Source organism: Lissotriton vulgaris, chromosome 9 (genome assembly GCF_964263255.1).
Source record: "Lissotriton vulgaris chromosome 9, aLisVul1.2, whole genome shotgun sequence".
Classification (NCBI taxonomy): Eukaryota; Metazoa; Chordata; class Amphibia; order Caudata; family Salamandridae; genus Lissotriton; species Lissotriton vulgaris.
The window spans coordinates 1,142,893,616-1,142,909,064 of NC_141697.1; the positions used below are offsets into that span (position 1 = coordinate 1,142,893,616).

The 15,449-nt window shown below is 46.4% G+C and overlaps 1 protein-coding gene across 1 annotated transcript in view; it reads left to right on the forward strand.

Moving 5' to 3' along the window:
* Positions 1-15,449, forward strand: part of SFMBT1 (Scm like with four mbt domains 1) — a 433,177-nt gene that overhangs the window by 283,866 nt on the left and 133,862 nt on the right. The window contains exon 6 of the mRNA XM_086939186.1: positions 11,360-11,448. Within this exon, the coding sequence (XP_086795312.1) occupies positions 11,360-11,448 (89 nt within the window). The remainder of the gene's footprint in view (positions 1-11,359; positions 11,449-15,449) is intronic.

Below are 15,449 nucleotides of genomic sequence, written 5' to 3' on the forward strand. Positions count from 1 at the left end.
AGGCGAAGTGCGCGGGTGGGCGGGGCAGCTGGGAGGCGGGAGCGGGGAGGGATACAGAAGGCAAAAGGGGCTGGGCTTGGCGGCGGTGGCGGGAAGCGGGGAGCGGGGAGGGAAGACGGAGGGCGGCGAGGTAGGCGGGCAAACAGGAAGGAGAACGCTAAACACGGGCACAACAAAGAAACAGGCACAAATGGCGATAAAAACAATTCAAAACTAACAACAGCAAACAGTGAGGAGACGCTAACACGGGCTCAGAAAGGGAAAACGAAACAGGCACAAATGGCGGTTAAAACAATTCAAAACTAACAACAGCAACAGTGAGGAGACGCTAACACGGGCTCAGACAGGGAAAACGAAACAGGCACAAATGGCGGTCAAAACAATTCGGAAACGAGCAACAGCAGAGTCAGCCGGCAGCGAGGCAGAGGGCAAGGCAGTGGGGCACACGCAGCAGCTGGTGGCCGTGCGGCGTGGGGGTGTCCCACAAGTGGGTCACACTCACCTGCGTCGCACGGTCGCCATATAAGGCCAAGTGCACGGGTGGGCGGGGCAGCTGGGAGGCGGGAGCGGGGAGGGATACAGAAGGAACGGGGAGGGATACAGAAGGTACTAGTAGTACTCCAGGCTGAGGATTCTTTGTGGTGAAGGTCCAGGTGACTTCTGTTAACCTGTAGCATGCAGGGAGCCCACTCTTTAGTCCTCTTGAAACTGGTTTGATCCACAGGGCTGCTAATTCAGATTGTGCAGCAGGTGCATGCAGTCAGAGTGCAGGGCCGGCTTGGTACAAAAATCAAACTTCCAGCGTGGACCCTTCTTCTTTCTTAAGGTTCAAGCAGATCTGAGAGGCACTGCTTCTCTCAGATACGTATTTAGTGTTCTCTGGGGTCAAGCAGGAGGGCACTCCTGTCCAATGAGGTGCAGGACAACAAACAAGGGCTTGTCCAATTCCTCCAAAGTGTGGCACAATGGTCTCCTGAAAGCACTATTTCTCCAAAATTCAGTATGTCACAATTTTTAGCAGGGAGAGAAGAGCTGGCTAAACACACCACCAGGATGGCTAATTTCCATAGCCTCTCTCCCTTGCATCTGCCCATTCCATCATTAAGCCTAGCATCTGCTTGGTTCGAAGAGGAGAGTTGTAAATGAAACTGGTGTCTTCTGACTTTCTCCTAGATGCCTCATGGGTGGAAGGGGGGTCATTTTATAAGGGTCCTCCTTACCTGACCCTCACCCCATAGGCACCTAGGGGAGACCCTGGGGGTACCTAATATGCCCAAACATTGTAGTTTAATAATTTAAAGTGCCCCAAACACCAACGTCGAGTTTGTGCACAATTTGCTACACAGGGCTGCTTTTAAACTGACCTCCAGCTTCAGCAGTGCACACATGCAAGTACAAAAAAGGCTGCTGGCCTCTAAACTGCCATGCCCTATTATACACTAAGGACTTAAAGGTAGTTTCAACCCCCCTGCCCAATTATGTTCCTGGGTCTTTTAGGGGAGGTCATCTCAATCCTAGGATTACCCTAGCCCATAGTGTACCCTAGTGTATATAGGTATTTTCACTGTATTCTAAGTGTGTCTTCAGAATACCACGGACCCTGGGTCTGGTTAGGAAGAGCCCCGGGTCAGTCAGAGTCCGTTACCACCTGTGCCAGTCAGCAAAAAGTTGGGGGTGCCCAGGGCAGAGGATGACTTTGCAACAGTGTGCCTTTAGGTTACTCTTTACTCCTGAACTGACACTTTGGATCATTTACAATGGTGCCTGTTTCCATTACATGCCATGGACTGCTCTACAGCCGCACCTTCATTTACGATGGTGACTGTATACATTGCATGTCACTTCAGTCGTACCTGAGTGGACACTGTAGGGCAAGTAGGATGGCTGCCTGCAAATAGTGCATGGTGCATGTTGCACACCTGTCACTCCTGGATAGATCTGACCTGGTATTTCTTCTGTCGCTCTATTTTTAGTATATGCTCCTACTCCATTCTCCCGTTAAATCAGGATGAGCTACATAGAGCTTTATACTGGGGGGGGGGGTAGATGCGGGGGGCATGACTGGCAAAAAGCTGACTGGCAGCACTAACAAGGAGTGACTTGGACCGTGAACTCACAGGAAGACCTCAGGTGAGTGACTAGGGAGCCCCTGGGTAATCTACGGTTACGGGAACTGCGGGCAGGGAGTGCTCCCTGTAGGTGGTGATACTTCGAATCAAGCTGACATGCGCTGGGAGAAATTGGCCTTTGCTGGCAGTGGTCTCTTACCCGCCTGGATGCTGTTGGGCAGAGTGAAGTTGCACGCTGCGGACCAGCGAGACTGAGTGAGTTGTTGGCCTCCTAAAACACTGTGACTTGTCCAAGAGGTTGAAAATGGGCAAAGACAGACCACTACGAGGCACCCAGCAGACAGAAGTAAACCAATTTAGGGCCTCTGGTCCTGGGAGGCCCCATCGGCTGAGAGCAGGGCTGGGACCTGCATGATCCACAGGGCCTCATGAGTGCACAGATCCTGGTGGCAATCAAGATCTCCAGCATGAATGTGCAAGCGAAGGTTGACTTGGTCTCCACAGATGTGAACTAGCTGAGGGTAGACTTTCGCAATGTTGGCAAGAGATCCTTGGGGACGGAACAGCAAGTCAATAAGCTGCAGGAGGAACTGACTGCTCTTAAGACACCTGTTGCCAGCCTTATGACAGACCCAAAAGCTGGAATTGCACTCTGAAGACACAGAGGGGTGCACCCGGAGAGGTAACTTGTTCTTGTTGGATTTCCCAAGGAAATGGAGGGTACTGCTCCAGAACGCTTTCTGGAATTATGGATCATGACGACATTACCGGTAGCTGGCCTGGCTGTATTTGACTTCAGGGCCGCATCCGCTGGGGAGGGAGAGCCCGCAGACACTAATTGAAAAACTCCTTAATTATAGGGATAGAGACGCTGTCTTTCACACGGTTCGGCTGATGGGGAACCCTACCTTTGTAGAACAGTGCCATTCGGATCTTCCTAGACTATATACAACGTGTGCAACAGCTGCAACAAACATTTGGGGGAGTGAAACAGAAGCTGAAAACCATGGGAAACAAGTAAGTAAGTTACCTTACCAATCAATCAATAAATTAATCAGGGATTTCATAAGCGCGCTACTCACCCGTGAGGGTCTCAAGGTGCTGGGAGGGATGTAGGGGAGAAGGAGAGCAGAGGATAAGCAGCTCCGGTCAGTCGAAGAGCCAGGTATTGAGGGTCTTCCTGAAGAAGTGCAAAGAGGGGGCGCGCCTGATGTCGACCGGGAGCTCGTTCTAGGTCTTTGCCGCGATGTACGAGAAGGCTCTCCCACCCGTTCTGGCTCTGCAGATGTGTGGGGTTTCACCAAGTGCGGCGGACCAGAGGTTTCTCTTTGGTGCATGAAAGAATATTCTATTGTTGAGGTATTGGGGTATATGGAGGCACTTGTAGGCGTGGGTGAGTATCTCGAATGTCACTCTCTTCTCGATGGGGAGCCAGTGGAGGTCTTGCAGGTGTTGGGAGATGTGGTCTTGTCGAGGGATTCCGAGGACTAGTCTGGCTGCTGTTTTCTGTATGGTCTGGAGCCTTGTTGATCCCAGCGTAGAGGGCATTTCTGTAGTCTAGTCTGCTGGTTATGACTGCGTGGGTGACGGTCTTTCTTGATTCGGGGGGGATCCACTGGAAGGTCTTGCGGAGGATGCAGAGAGTGTTGAAGCAGGTGGAGGCGACAGTGTTGATCTGTCAGGTCATGGAGAGGGTGGAGTCTAGTATGATGCCAAGGTTCCGGGCGTGGTCGGTTGTTGTGGGTGGGCTGCCGAGGGCGGTGGGCCTCCAGGTGTTGTCCCATGCAGTGGGAGAGGGTCCGAGGAGGAGGACCTCTGTCTTCTTCGAGTTGAGCTTGAGGCAGCTGCTGCTCATCCAGGATGCGATGTTGCGATGACGGGATCCATGGTGACGGAGAGGATGAGCTGGGTGTCGTCGGCGTAGGAGACTATGTTGAGGCTGTGCTGTCTGACGATGATGGCTATCATCATTGTCCCGCATGGGCAGCACTCCCATAGTGGGCCAGCTTGGAATAAATGCTTTCTTCAGTGACCACCTTGTGGAGGTGTATAGGGTACTGGCTGGAGGCACCATGAATGCGGTGCGACGCTTCCTAGAGCTCATTGTTGTGCCCCGGCTTACAGAGGCCCAGAGGAAGGAATTAGAGAGGGAGGTTTGGACAGAGGAAATACAAGCAGCCGTACGTGACATGGCCTGTGGGAAGTGCCTGGGTCCTGATGGTCTCCTGGTCGAGTATTATCAGGCTTACTCCGATTTACTGATACCCAAGCTACTGGAGACATTTTTGGAGGCCAAGCGCAGAAGAACTTTGCCATCGTATATGTGTGAGGCCCTTATGATGCTTCCTAAGCCGGACAAGGATCCGAGAGATCTGGGGTTCTTTAGGTCGTTGTCCATGCTGAATGTGAACACAGAGATACTTTATAAGGTGCTGGTGATGACGTTTTGGCATGTAGTGACACACCAAGTGAGAGGCGACCATTGTTGGTTTATGTAAAGACGGGTATGCACATGAACCTCCATTGCCTGTATATATTGCACTCTGTTCAGGGGACAGACATGAAGGTGGCACTAGATACTGAAAAAGGCTTTCGATACCCTGGATTGGCTGTACCTGTGGGAGGTGTATAGGATTGGGGCTGGGTTTCCTGTCCTGGGTGTAGCTCTTGTATAGAGCACTCACCGGTAGGGTACGGACGAGGATCGTAGTGCCCTTCAGTCTTTACATAGGGAGGTGTCTTGGACCTGCAATGATATTGCATGGCTGGGCTTCTGAGGTGCATGGCTTTATGGTGTGCCGATGGTAATAAATGGGAAAAGGGTCTTCTGGCTGGCCTGGTGGCAGACTGTGACCTAAAGAAACACAGAAGAGGGTCCCTGAAAATGTCAATATTTAGGGGAGAACCAGGGAGAGAAGCAACAAAGAACAAAAACAACCCCATATCTAATATGTATACAATTCGTTAAGATATCAGGAATAAGCAATGTCCCACAGAAAGATTTTATTTCATTTATTATCAAAAAATATATTTTTAATTTTTAAAAAGTCACATCATACTTGTATATACAATGAGTATGTTACTGAACAAATAGACAAAATACATACATAACATAAGAGCCCCAAACATGTAGAAAAGTCTGTACATGTCCCCAAAACATAACAAACAGAAAAAAACAACCATGTATAGAGAGAAAACAACACAGACGGCATTATCTCTAGTGTTGACGGAATCTCGTTATTCCTACTTGTGCTATATATTTGATGTACCGATATGGCAGCCCTTACCGTTGGAACTCTTTAAAGTGCCGTTTTGCTCCACTTTGAGATTGGCCTGCTGATTTCCTGAAGTCATTGCTGCCAAACTTTATTTCACTTCATTAAATTCCTCTTTTTTATGTAATAAATCAGGCGTAACTAAGGCACCCAGCGTGACTCTACCGAAAGAATATTCCAACCTCCACTAGATGGTTCCCCTTGAGTCCATTCGGAATAGCACATCTCTGGAAAAATACTGTGCTTACATTATATAGAGCCCGTTATTGCATATTTATGATGACAGATGGCTCCTTACCCCTGAATGAAAGTATCAATTCAGCGCCCTGAAGAAGGATGGTTTAAAGTACCTGGTACCCCCGAAATGCGAGTTGGCGCATTTTCGTTGTTTATGTACTAAATATATTGTGTGTCATTTGTAAATTGTGCTTTTTTTTATTTAATGTGACACTGTTCTTTTCTTACTATAAATGGTGTTTTTTTCTGTATGTTATGTTTTGGGGACATGTACAGCCTGTAATTTTCAAAATGTTTTGGGCTCTTATGTTACGTATGTATTTTGTCTATTTGTTCAGTAATATACTCCTTGCATATCTACAAGTATGATGTGATTTTTTTTAATTAAATATATCTTTTTTGATAATAAATGAAATAAAATCTATTTCTGTGGGACATTGCTTATTCCTGATATCTTAACGAATTGTATAAATATTAGATATGGGGTAGTTTTTATTCTTTGTTGGAAGACTACCCTGACTGTTGATGAGCGGGCGCGGCCAGGGTGTTGGACTGACAGTTAAACAAGTTTTGGGTAGATCCCCGTTTGCTAAGATTCTCCCCCTCACTTAGGTTGCAACCTTTTTTTGAAAATGCTATCTTTGATGGACATATCACACTGGTCAGCGGGTGAATGTCGGAAAGCGGAGACCTATACATAAACTGCTCCTTTGTGACTATGGAGGAAGTTGGGACTTTGTTCCGGGTAGGTCAGAAAAAAATCCTGCTGCACTCTTAAGTGTCAGGCTCGATCCGCGCTCTTACAGAGGGCCTCATCTCCCAACTATATGTGGCCCTGAAAGAAGACAGGCACATTGACATGGCAAATGTCCGCAATAGTTGTCCATCGGATCTAGACAAATACTTACTCATGGTGAGTGGAAGGGCGCTTGTGCCCACGTGAAAGATACCACTAGTGCTTTAAATGGAAAAAAATAAGTGCAGGTACTCACCAGCTTTAACGGAAGGGGTGGGGATGGGGGCGTGGCTAAGGGCGTGGTTGGGAGACAAACATTTAGGATTTTCTTTTTGTGCAACTGTGCACGGTAAATCAGCAACTGTTCTGCCTTCTGTGGAGCATTCTTTGTGGCTCTGCTTGCACAAAAGGGTAATTTTAACGGTAACTTTCAAATTTCCTGTGTACAATGTGACTCTGCACTTATGGCTCATGAAAGCTATTGGATTGTCACATTATGCACAATTATGGATACTGTGGGCAATTTGTGAAAAAACATGCGCAATAATAAACCATTATTCCCTTTCTATTTAGGAGATTGACAAATTTTGAGAGCAAAAGATAAGTTGCCTCACTGCAAGTTTGTATAAGGAGTGATAGTTCAGAAGAGAGAAAGAAGCATTACATATCGGGTGGTGGGTTGGAGAAAGTTTTTAAGTTCACTCTTCAATAAGATTCTGACTGAGGTAAAGTGATTGCCCACCTGGAGCACGCAAAACAGGCCCGGTCAGACTCTGGGGTTCTCAACTGTTGGAGGATGTACAATATATGCATCTTTCCTTGATTACAGATTTGGCTGTGTCGAAGACCTACTCACTTACTCAGTTATGCACAGTCAAGAGCATGGGTATAGAGGCACATCCCGACAGGTAGGCATGTGCATACTGAAGGCACAGGGCAATGTGCCATTCAAAGAATCTTAGTACAAAGTCAGCTGTTTTAAAGGTTTGAAGCTGTGACACAGATATTGATGAGAATAACACTCTTTAAAAGAAAAAAACTATGTTTTACATTTGAAGCTGATTTTTTAATTACGTCTATATCCTTTATATTTGTTTTTAGGTCAGCATTTAAATGGAAGCTGCAAAGTGTATGAGGTGTATACATTAGAATAGATTGCTTACACCCCTACGGAATTCTTGTAGGACTCTTATTCAAACACTGAACCATTTAAAGGTTATGTTAGAGTTGCCAGATAACCAAGCAAAGATCAAAAAGAGCCTTTCGAGATTCCCTTGGTGATGCGTTGCTACATGGTGTCCACAAGCATTTTCCCCTTTCTTTCTTCTTGATGTCTCTCCTCCTCCTACCCATGAAACTTATTTTCCATGCCCACACATATATTCTCACCTCTTGACTTTTGTCTATCTCACATTCCTAAACCTTTCACATGCTAGTTTCTACTTTCTGTCCCTCATGTCATGCACCTGTTTTTTCCTTCCTTATATTCGTCTATCCACATTTCTCCTTTCTCTCCCTGCCTTGTCTGTCTTACTCTCCCTTGCTCAGTCTCTTTCTCTCCTATGTGTCTCTCCTCCTTTACTCAGTTGCCTTACTTCATTCTCTTTCTCTTGTCTTTCTGGAGCTTTTCATCTCTTTTCCCGGTCTTTACCCATCCCGTTGTCCTCTTTCTGAATCACTCAATCTCTCTACCTCTCTTACCTTTTCTCTCTCTAATCCAAGCGGTTGTGGAGAAGCGCAGGCCCACCTCTTTCCCCTCTGTACATCGTGACGGGAGAGATAAAGCTCAATGAAGATTAATGTTGGTCGGAGCCCCAGCCGGAACACCTGTGTCTGCTAAAGTGCGCCCGGGCACACAATCGGCTTGCTCCAATCCACATCGTAACAGACCAGGAGGGGCAGACCGATTGTGCATATATCAGCCCAGAGGTGCAACTAGAGCCAAATTTCGGGGTGAGGAGGGGGGCTACTAAAAACATTGGGGTGGGGTGATTCTTCCAGCAAGATGCAGAGTGGGAGACGCAGGGGCTCTAAGAAGGGGTGAGATAAGCCCTCGTTAGCAAGTAAATGGTCCATTAAAGACCTGTAAAGTGCTCGGGACCAGCTTAGTGTCTGCCCAGGAAGCTGTCTCATCTGGGGCTGCCCCACACGACGGGGGTGGGGGTTGGGCGGTTGGTGTTGTTGGGGGTGGGCTGAAGCCCTTTGATCCTGATCAGCGTTGCGCGCCTGCATCAGCCGGCACAACAAAACTAATCTAAACATAATCGTGCAATGAGAATGGGTGGTTGTGTGTAAAATGGCGATGTAAACCACGTTTAATGCGCACATATTGTTCATTCAGTCAAGGAAGTGAAGATACTGCTCTCTGCTGATTGCAGCGCAAGCTCTGCTGCCTGATCACACGCACAGCCAGCCAATAAGGTGCTCTGTGATTCACTGACAGTCTGGGAATAGCTAAGAAATGCGTGCTGCTAAGCTCCTATGAGTACCGGTACTCTCCTTTCTGTATTGAAAACTTCTGGTACTCAAGGGAAGAAAATTGAAACGTGCCGGTACTCAGTACCGGTGAGTACCGGCCCATTTAAAGCACTGGATACCACCAGTACTGTGTGTTTTAAGCTCTCACAGGTCTATTATCTACACTGCGCTCATCTCAGGCCACAGCGTGTGCATACAATATTTCCTGACCGCACCGACAGGTGCGCCAGATGTTCTCCACCTGGTGTGGGAATGCTACAAACTTGAAGCCTACTGGGCTAGGGTGACGCGGAAGCTCTGTAGGGTCAGTGTAGCCGGGCTAGAGATAATGGCTCACCATTACCTCCTTGGCCTTCTGCCGAACCCCATAACGGGGAGGCATAGATTTGATTTACTGGGAATGGTTCTAGCCAGTCGGCGCCTTGCAATTCATTAGATTATACAAACCTCCCACCACCACTGGAGAGATTGCTGACATACCTACAGGAATGGGCAGTAGCAGAGAAGTGTAGGCTGAAAGAATGAGGACTGACGATAACACAGAGCATGACTTGGAGCTATGGGGTGAGATGGTGGAGCATTTGGTGGGAGCGGAGGGGGAGGACTAGGACCTCTTATAGGTGCCCCTTGCAGAAGATGAGAGGTCTCCTTAGAAGAATGGAAACATTTGGAGCAGTAAGTAACAGGCTTGGGGAGATGCATCCCCCCATCCCCAGGGGGGAATCTGGTACAGAATAGTCAGCTACACGGGGACCAGATCTGTGCCAATGTACGATGTACTGGATGGAAAAGTAACTCGATGGATGACACCTCTCAGTTCCTCCCGGTCTGAGCATCTTGTGGCCTGTATATCGCATATGTGTATTGGGGAGCATGCTGCACTGTTAATCTGTTAATGTGGTTTATTCTTTTAGTCTTTTCATATAAAATAACAAAGGCAATTTAAAACAAATTAGAGCTTTATAATGGCTCCCTGAGGACTGTTTTTTTCTTTCTTCTGGGTTGTCCCTAAAACATATTTACAGTAGCTGGTTCCCCGGTAGATGCCTGTGCGTTAATCTCCATCCCCCCTTATAAACGTTTAGGATCATTGATATGGCTTGCTGTATATATTGTGCATTCTGCAGGTGTGACGCCTGCCCCTTCGATGCTTATATAGGGATTTGGCCATACTTTTCTGTATCCATTGCATACAGATCCCATGTTGCTTTGTTACCCCTTGTCACAGTTTTTATTGCAAGTCTATATTTATCCATTTGTAGTTTTCAGGAGTGCTCTATCTATATTGCAAGCCGACTAATGTGACATTATCGGACTAATGTGACATTATCGTATCGCATGTTATGTGAGCTCGCGGGCAGTTTCTTCTCAACTACGAGCAGTGGCAGAGCAGAGAGTCTATGAGCTTCATGAAAATCTTCAAAAAAGTTTCACCTCATTAGAACCTGTTTAACCCATCCACCCATCTCCAAATCTGGCCATATTGTAATGTACTTGTAATAAGGTGATTAGGATATCCGTCATGTTTGTGATGGAGTAATATGTCCACTGATCACTAAATCTGGCCCATAATGTCCCAGTGCCTTAATGTGCAAGTTAATCTGGTTGATTCTCTAGTAAACTGCTCTAATGCCATCTTGCCAAGTTTGCGCTGAATACAACTGCAAAAAAATACGAAAAAGTACAATGTAACAATTATGAGTGTTGACTTTTAGCAAGTCGGCCTGTAGTTTCTCAGTGTTCTTTAAAAACTGTTTAGATAAATACGACTGAGTTCATGACGTAAAAGACTTGTAGCTGTGCACTCCCTGTAGTTAATCTCACTCATCATTTTACCATCCCAGAATCAACAGATTATCTTCTACAAGCAGGCGTATTAGACCTCAAGTATGCAGCTATACTGCGGTGTTTCCATATTAGGACCTGGTGCACTGGGGCCAGCTATTCTGCACTGAACAGTTAAACACAAACGCTTCTCACTTTGTGAGGAGCAAGGTCTGTGGTGACATCTTTGCTCCTTGCTTTTCATTGACCTATAGACCCTCAAACCTATAGGTTGCCATAAAACATGTCTTGGAAAATGTTCACGCTTGCAAATTATATTATTACGTGCAATAGGGAGTGGAACAAGAAAATAATCTACTGTGCAATACTCGCTATCAGAATGTATTTATTTGAAAACGGTGGGAGGAGGCTTCAGTCCCTCCAGAAGGGAGAATTGCAGCCCCGAGGTCCTAATATAAATTCTAAAGGTGTGACACAATTAAGTTTGTATCCAGGCCAGGCATTTAAGTGTTTTTTCTTGTTGTCAGGTTGAGAGGTAAATATTCTGGACCATTGTTTGTTGATTTTTCTTTTTGTGGTTCTGCTTGGATGTGGGTGCCAGGTAGCGGGGCTATTGTGTGCAGTGAAGCATAGAGGACCGTGTTTGGTATTACTCAGTGCCTAAACCTGCTGATACTGCAACACTATGACTATTAAGTAAATCGGTTATAAGGTGCTACAGTTGTTCATGCAAAGGCTTAGACGCCAGTACAAGTAATTGTTTTCATTCCTTCACTTAGGAATCAAGGAGAAGATCTCTGACTGGAAAGAATTCCTTCATCAGACGCTGAGTGGAGCTTGCAGTGCTCCTGCCAACCTTCTTGAGGGCGTGAGTGCTTGTCTTTACTTGCAAACACTGGAAATGGTGGTTTTGTTGGGGAGATGCATGTTTTCCAATGCAAATTGTATTAATTTTTAAATTAATGTTTAGAAGTAACTCGGGTGAGGCCAAAGGTTTGAAGGAACATTCACCAACAGAGTTTTAGTTTGTGGAAGCAACTTTGCAATTAAATATCAAACATAAGTTGTGCAAAAATAGTTCCCTTAATATGTGCACCTTGCCATCGAAAGAAACCTTAACCTGAGATCGAAACCTAAGCCTGCGTTACCTTCTCGAGTGGTTACATTGCATGGAGTTATAGCACCAAGGACACAGTGTAAGAATAAAACATGCATCTACACATTTGTCTAAAGATGAACTAATGCATTCACCTCGTCTGTTATCGAAAACATTAAGAACTAATTCATGCATCCATTGTCTATTATTGCATGCATTAAATTGTGTTGATTAATTGAATGAAATTATTTTTGCACAATTTGTTTCATATTGAATTGTAAAGGTGTGAATACATAAACTTGTATTTGGCAGTGTACTGGAACCATCCTTTGATAACACTATTTTCAAATAGTATGAGGTAACACTGTCTTTAATAGGGATATTACAATTGCATTTGACTTAAGACCACCATAAAATATATTTTTTAGTGGAATCCGAGCTTGAAAATTACCACATATTTCGTACCCTGTAGGACTGCTGGCAAATTTAGACCTACGCACCTCTGAAGCCGTTTAAAAGAATATCTGCCAAATCTATACGTTCTTTTAAGGGTTCGGCTGGAGTGAATAAGAGTAATGAGCTTTGTATTTAGTGTAGCACCTTATGCTGTAGAAGAGGCAACCATTTTGTTAAGAATCTCAAAGAAAGTAACAACTAGAACTTTATTAGAGCATCTCTTTCCTTTGGCTTGATTTCCACAGTTAGTTTTGGTAGAATTTATTGTTACAGTTATGATTCAAGACTCCGTAAACTGAAAGGAAATGTTATTACCATTTCATCAGTTACTATGACCATTCCATATATATTTTTCTAGAAAAGGAAAATTTTAAAATCTTATAAAGGTACCAATATAGAAAATACAATAAAATGCTTTGACATTAACAAACAAGCATTTGCAATGCAATAGGTCTCACATTATTAAAGTTTGAGCTATTGGCATTGCTAAATAATGCAACACCAATAGCTCAAACTTTAATAATGCCAGACCTATTGCATTGCAAATTCTTGTTAATTTTGGGAGTTGTGTGTAACACAAGCTCAAGCCGAAGGAATTGGGAGCGCTTTACAGAAGCGCCAGCTCCATTATACAGGGTCACATTTACTTTTCTTTTTTAGGAACGGGGAGATTATGTGACTCACCTAGAATCACATGATGTTGAGCCGGAGCAGAGACTACTGTAGTTCCCCAGTTCCAAAACGGGCATCTCTGCCCGTAAAGTGACATCCTCTCCCCCAACCAGTTATTTCTCTTCCTAGCCAATGAACGTTTGAGATCATATTGGGCTAACCCGCATGGAGGAATTGTTGCATCCACGACCCTGGTAGTTTCGGCCAGGGCAGGAGGGGAGGGGTAAAACCTGACCCCGGTCACAGTGCTGTAATCTAGGGCCAGGGCTCAAGGAATGTCAACAGACTTTATCTGAACGCGAACGACAACACAGTTGACTAGCTTCCCAGACAGCTGTCATGCTGTGTAACTCACCCCATGTGGTACCCCACCTCCCCCACACAGAGCACAGAGCAGTATCACTAGTTAAGTTTAGCAGGTACCACCAGGACAGCTGTCAGCAAACCCTGCAGAGTAAGCATGTCACTCTGCAATACAACAAAAATGTATATGTTAGCTTCCAAGAGCAGTCTGATATTTAAATAATACCACCGCCTCCCGTTTAGCAGAGCACCAAGAACCTTTTTATTCTTCCTGGATGGCCCAAAGTTCAAGATTTTTAGGGTAATACCTAAAATAAATTAGAAATTAATGCAACTAGAAGCACACGGAAACAAAAGCCTGATCTTCAAAACTTCAGGGTACTTCATCTCCAAAAATGAGGTGGGTACACCCCAAGCACCACAAATTTAAGCAGCATGCAGTGAGATCCAACTGTGTGGCCGGCAAGACGAAAAGCACCCCTCCTTTGTGTATGAACTCGTGAAAGCCTTTAACAGGCGGCCACCCTGACCACCACGGGTTATATCTGCAATCTACAATTCTTCGTCCGGGTCTTCAGGATATGGAGTGCTCCGTTGCGCTCTGTGGGCGGCAGCAGCGAGGGTTGCGCTCATGTTGCTGCACCTTGACACCAGTTCACAGCATTCAGGGTCCATTCCCACCTTTGGGGGAGGGGGGTAGGAGGACACCCACGAGCCCCAGTGAGGAGTGCATAGTTACCTGTGCGCCGGAGTGCTGGCTGGGCCCCTGCGGGTGGCGGTTGAAGCTGCGCTGTACGTAATGGGGCGGGAGGCGCCACTGCCTGAACTGCGGGCGCAGCTGCTGCCCCCACCCCCAGGGGTTCTCTCCGTCGCCAGCCTGGTGCAGTGGGGGGCGCCACCCTCCTCTTCGTCTTCCTCCTCCTCCCCCTGGTGTGGAGGAAGCAAAGACGATACAAGGGGGTCACAACCAGGGGGCTGGCGCAACCATGGGCATAGGGGCTCAGATGTACCCAGGGTTGGGGGCTGGTTGTGGTGCTACATGGGGTGGGCCACCATTACTATGCACCAGGCCACGCTACTTAGCAGCAGGGAGTGTTCATGCTTGCATCGCACCATAATCACCATCAGATGCACCTTAAAAGCGGAGCTTGGGGTGAGGATCTGCGCCCTCTCATAAGTTCTAGAGGGGCGCTGCCTCCCAGCTCCTGCTGCGGACACGGGAACTTTATCACTACTTGCCAGCACCAGTACCTGGGATGTGGAGGGGGGCCTGGTATGTGCTCAAGAGCCGTGCACTGCCGCTGCCTGTCCAGTGGCGCTGCAGACCCGGTCCTATTTGAAGCCCCCACATGCACTATGCCTCGCAGTTAAAGCACCTTTGACTCATGCAGGACCCCTCCCCAGTGCACCCAGTGTAGCCATGGTCTCCAGGGCCTAGGATAGACGTACGTTTTGGGGGGGGTCTGCGACTGTGGTAATAGCCTCATCGGTAATGGCGTTGGTTGGCAGCGTAGTGACTTCCCTGGACAGGGACACCCTCCGGGCCAGAGACAACACCACAGTGCACTCGCTTGAACGCTTGCAAAGTGATGGCGAAAGCGATCGCTATTGTAAAAAAAAAAACACGCCCGCGAGTGGTGCGCGAGCGCGCCACTGCGAGCCATATGTTTTCAATTATCGCGCCCGTGTCTGGACATGATAATTGAAAACATATGGGTTTTGCTGTGCTTAACAGACACCAATAGGCCATGGGCGGAGCAATGCGCCCGCCTTTGGCCTATTGCATGCTCTGTTTGAAAAAAACCCGCACGTAAAGCCCAATCACGGAACCCAAAAGGAAAAGCACAAGCGTGTGCGATTCCAGGGGCCGTTTTCAAACCCCGGACAAAAGGGCTCTCGCCTACGTGAGCACTGCTGCGCTGTGAAACGCAGGGCGCGAACCCTAAAAAGGACCAAAATAAATATGCATGTTCAGATATTTGCCATTTCCTATTACAAATGCCCTTGATAATAAAGTGTTTTATAATTAAGGCTCCCAGTTTTCTGTTTTTACTGATCAATATAGACCGAAAACAATGTGTTTCCTGTCTTTATACTGAAAATTGTTCTTCAAGGGAGTTACTCTCTAAGCTATCCTTCATGAATTGCAGGCCAACAGATGGGCCGATAGATATCATGATCGAGATTTCCTGAAATACAGGCATGTGTTAAAATATATATCTGTATATTTTGCTAATACATACATGTGGGTGTCAGATAATTGGATAAGATCGTGTGGACACACTTTATAGAATCTCACTTGGGATCATACAACAGGCACAAATCATAGTTTGCGACAGTAT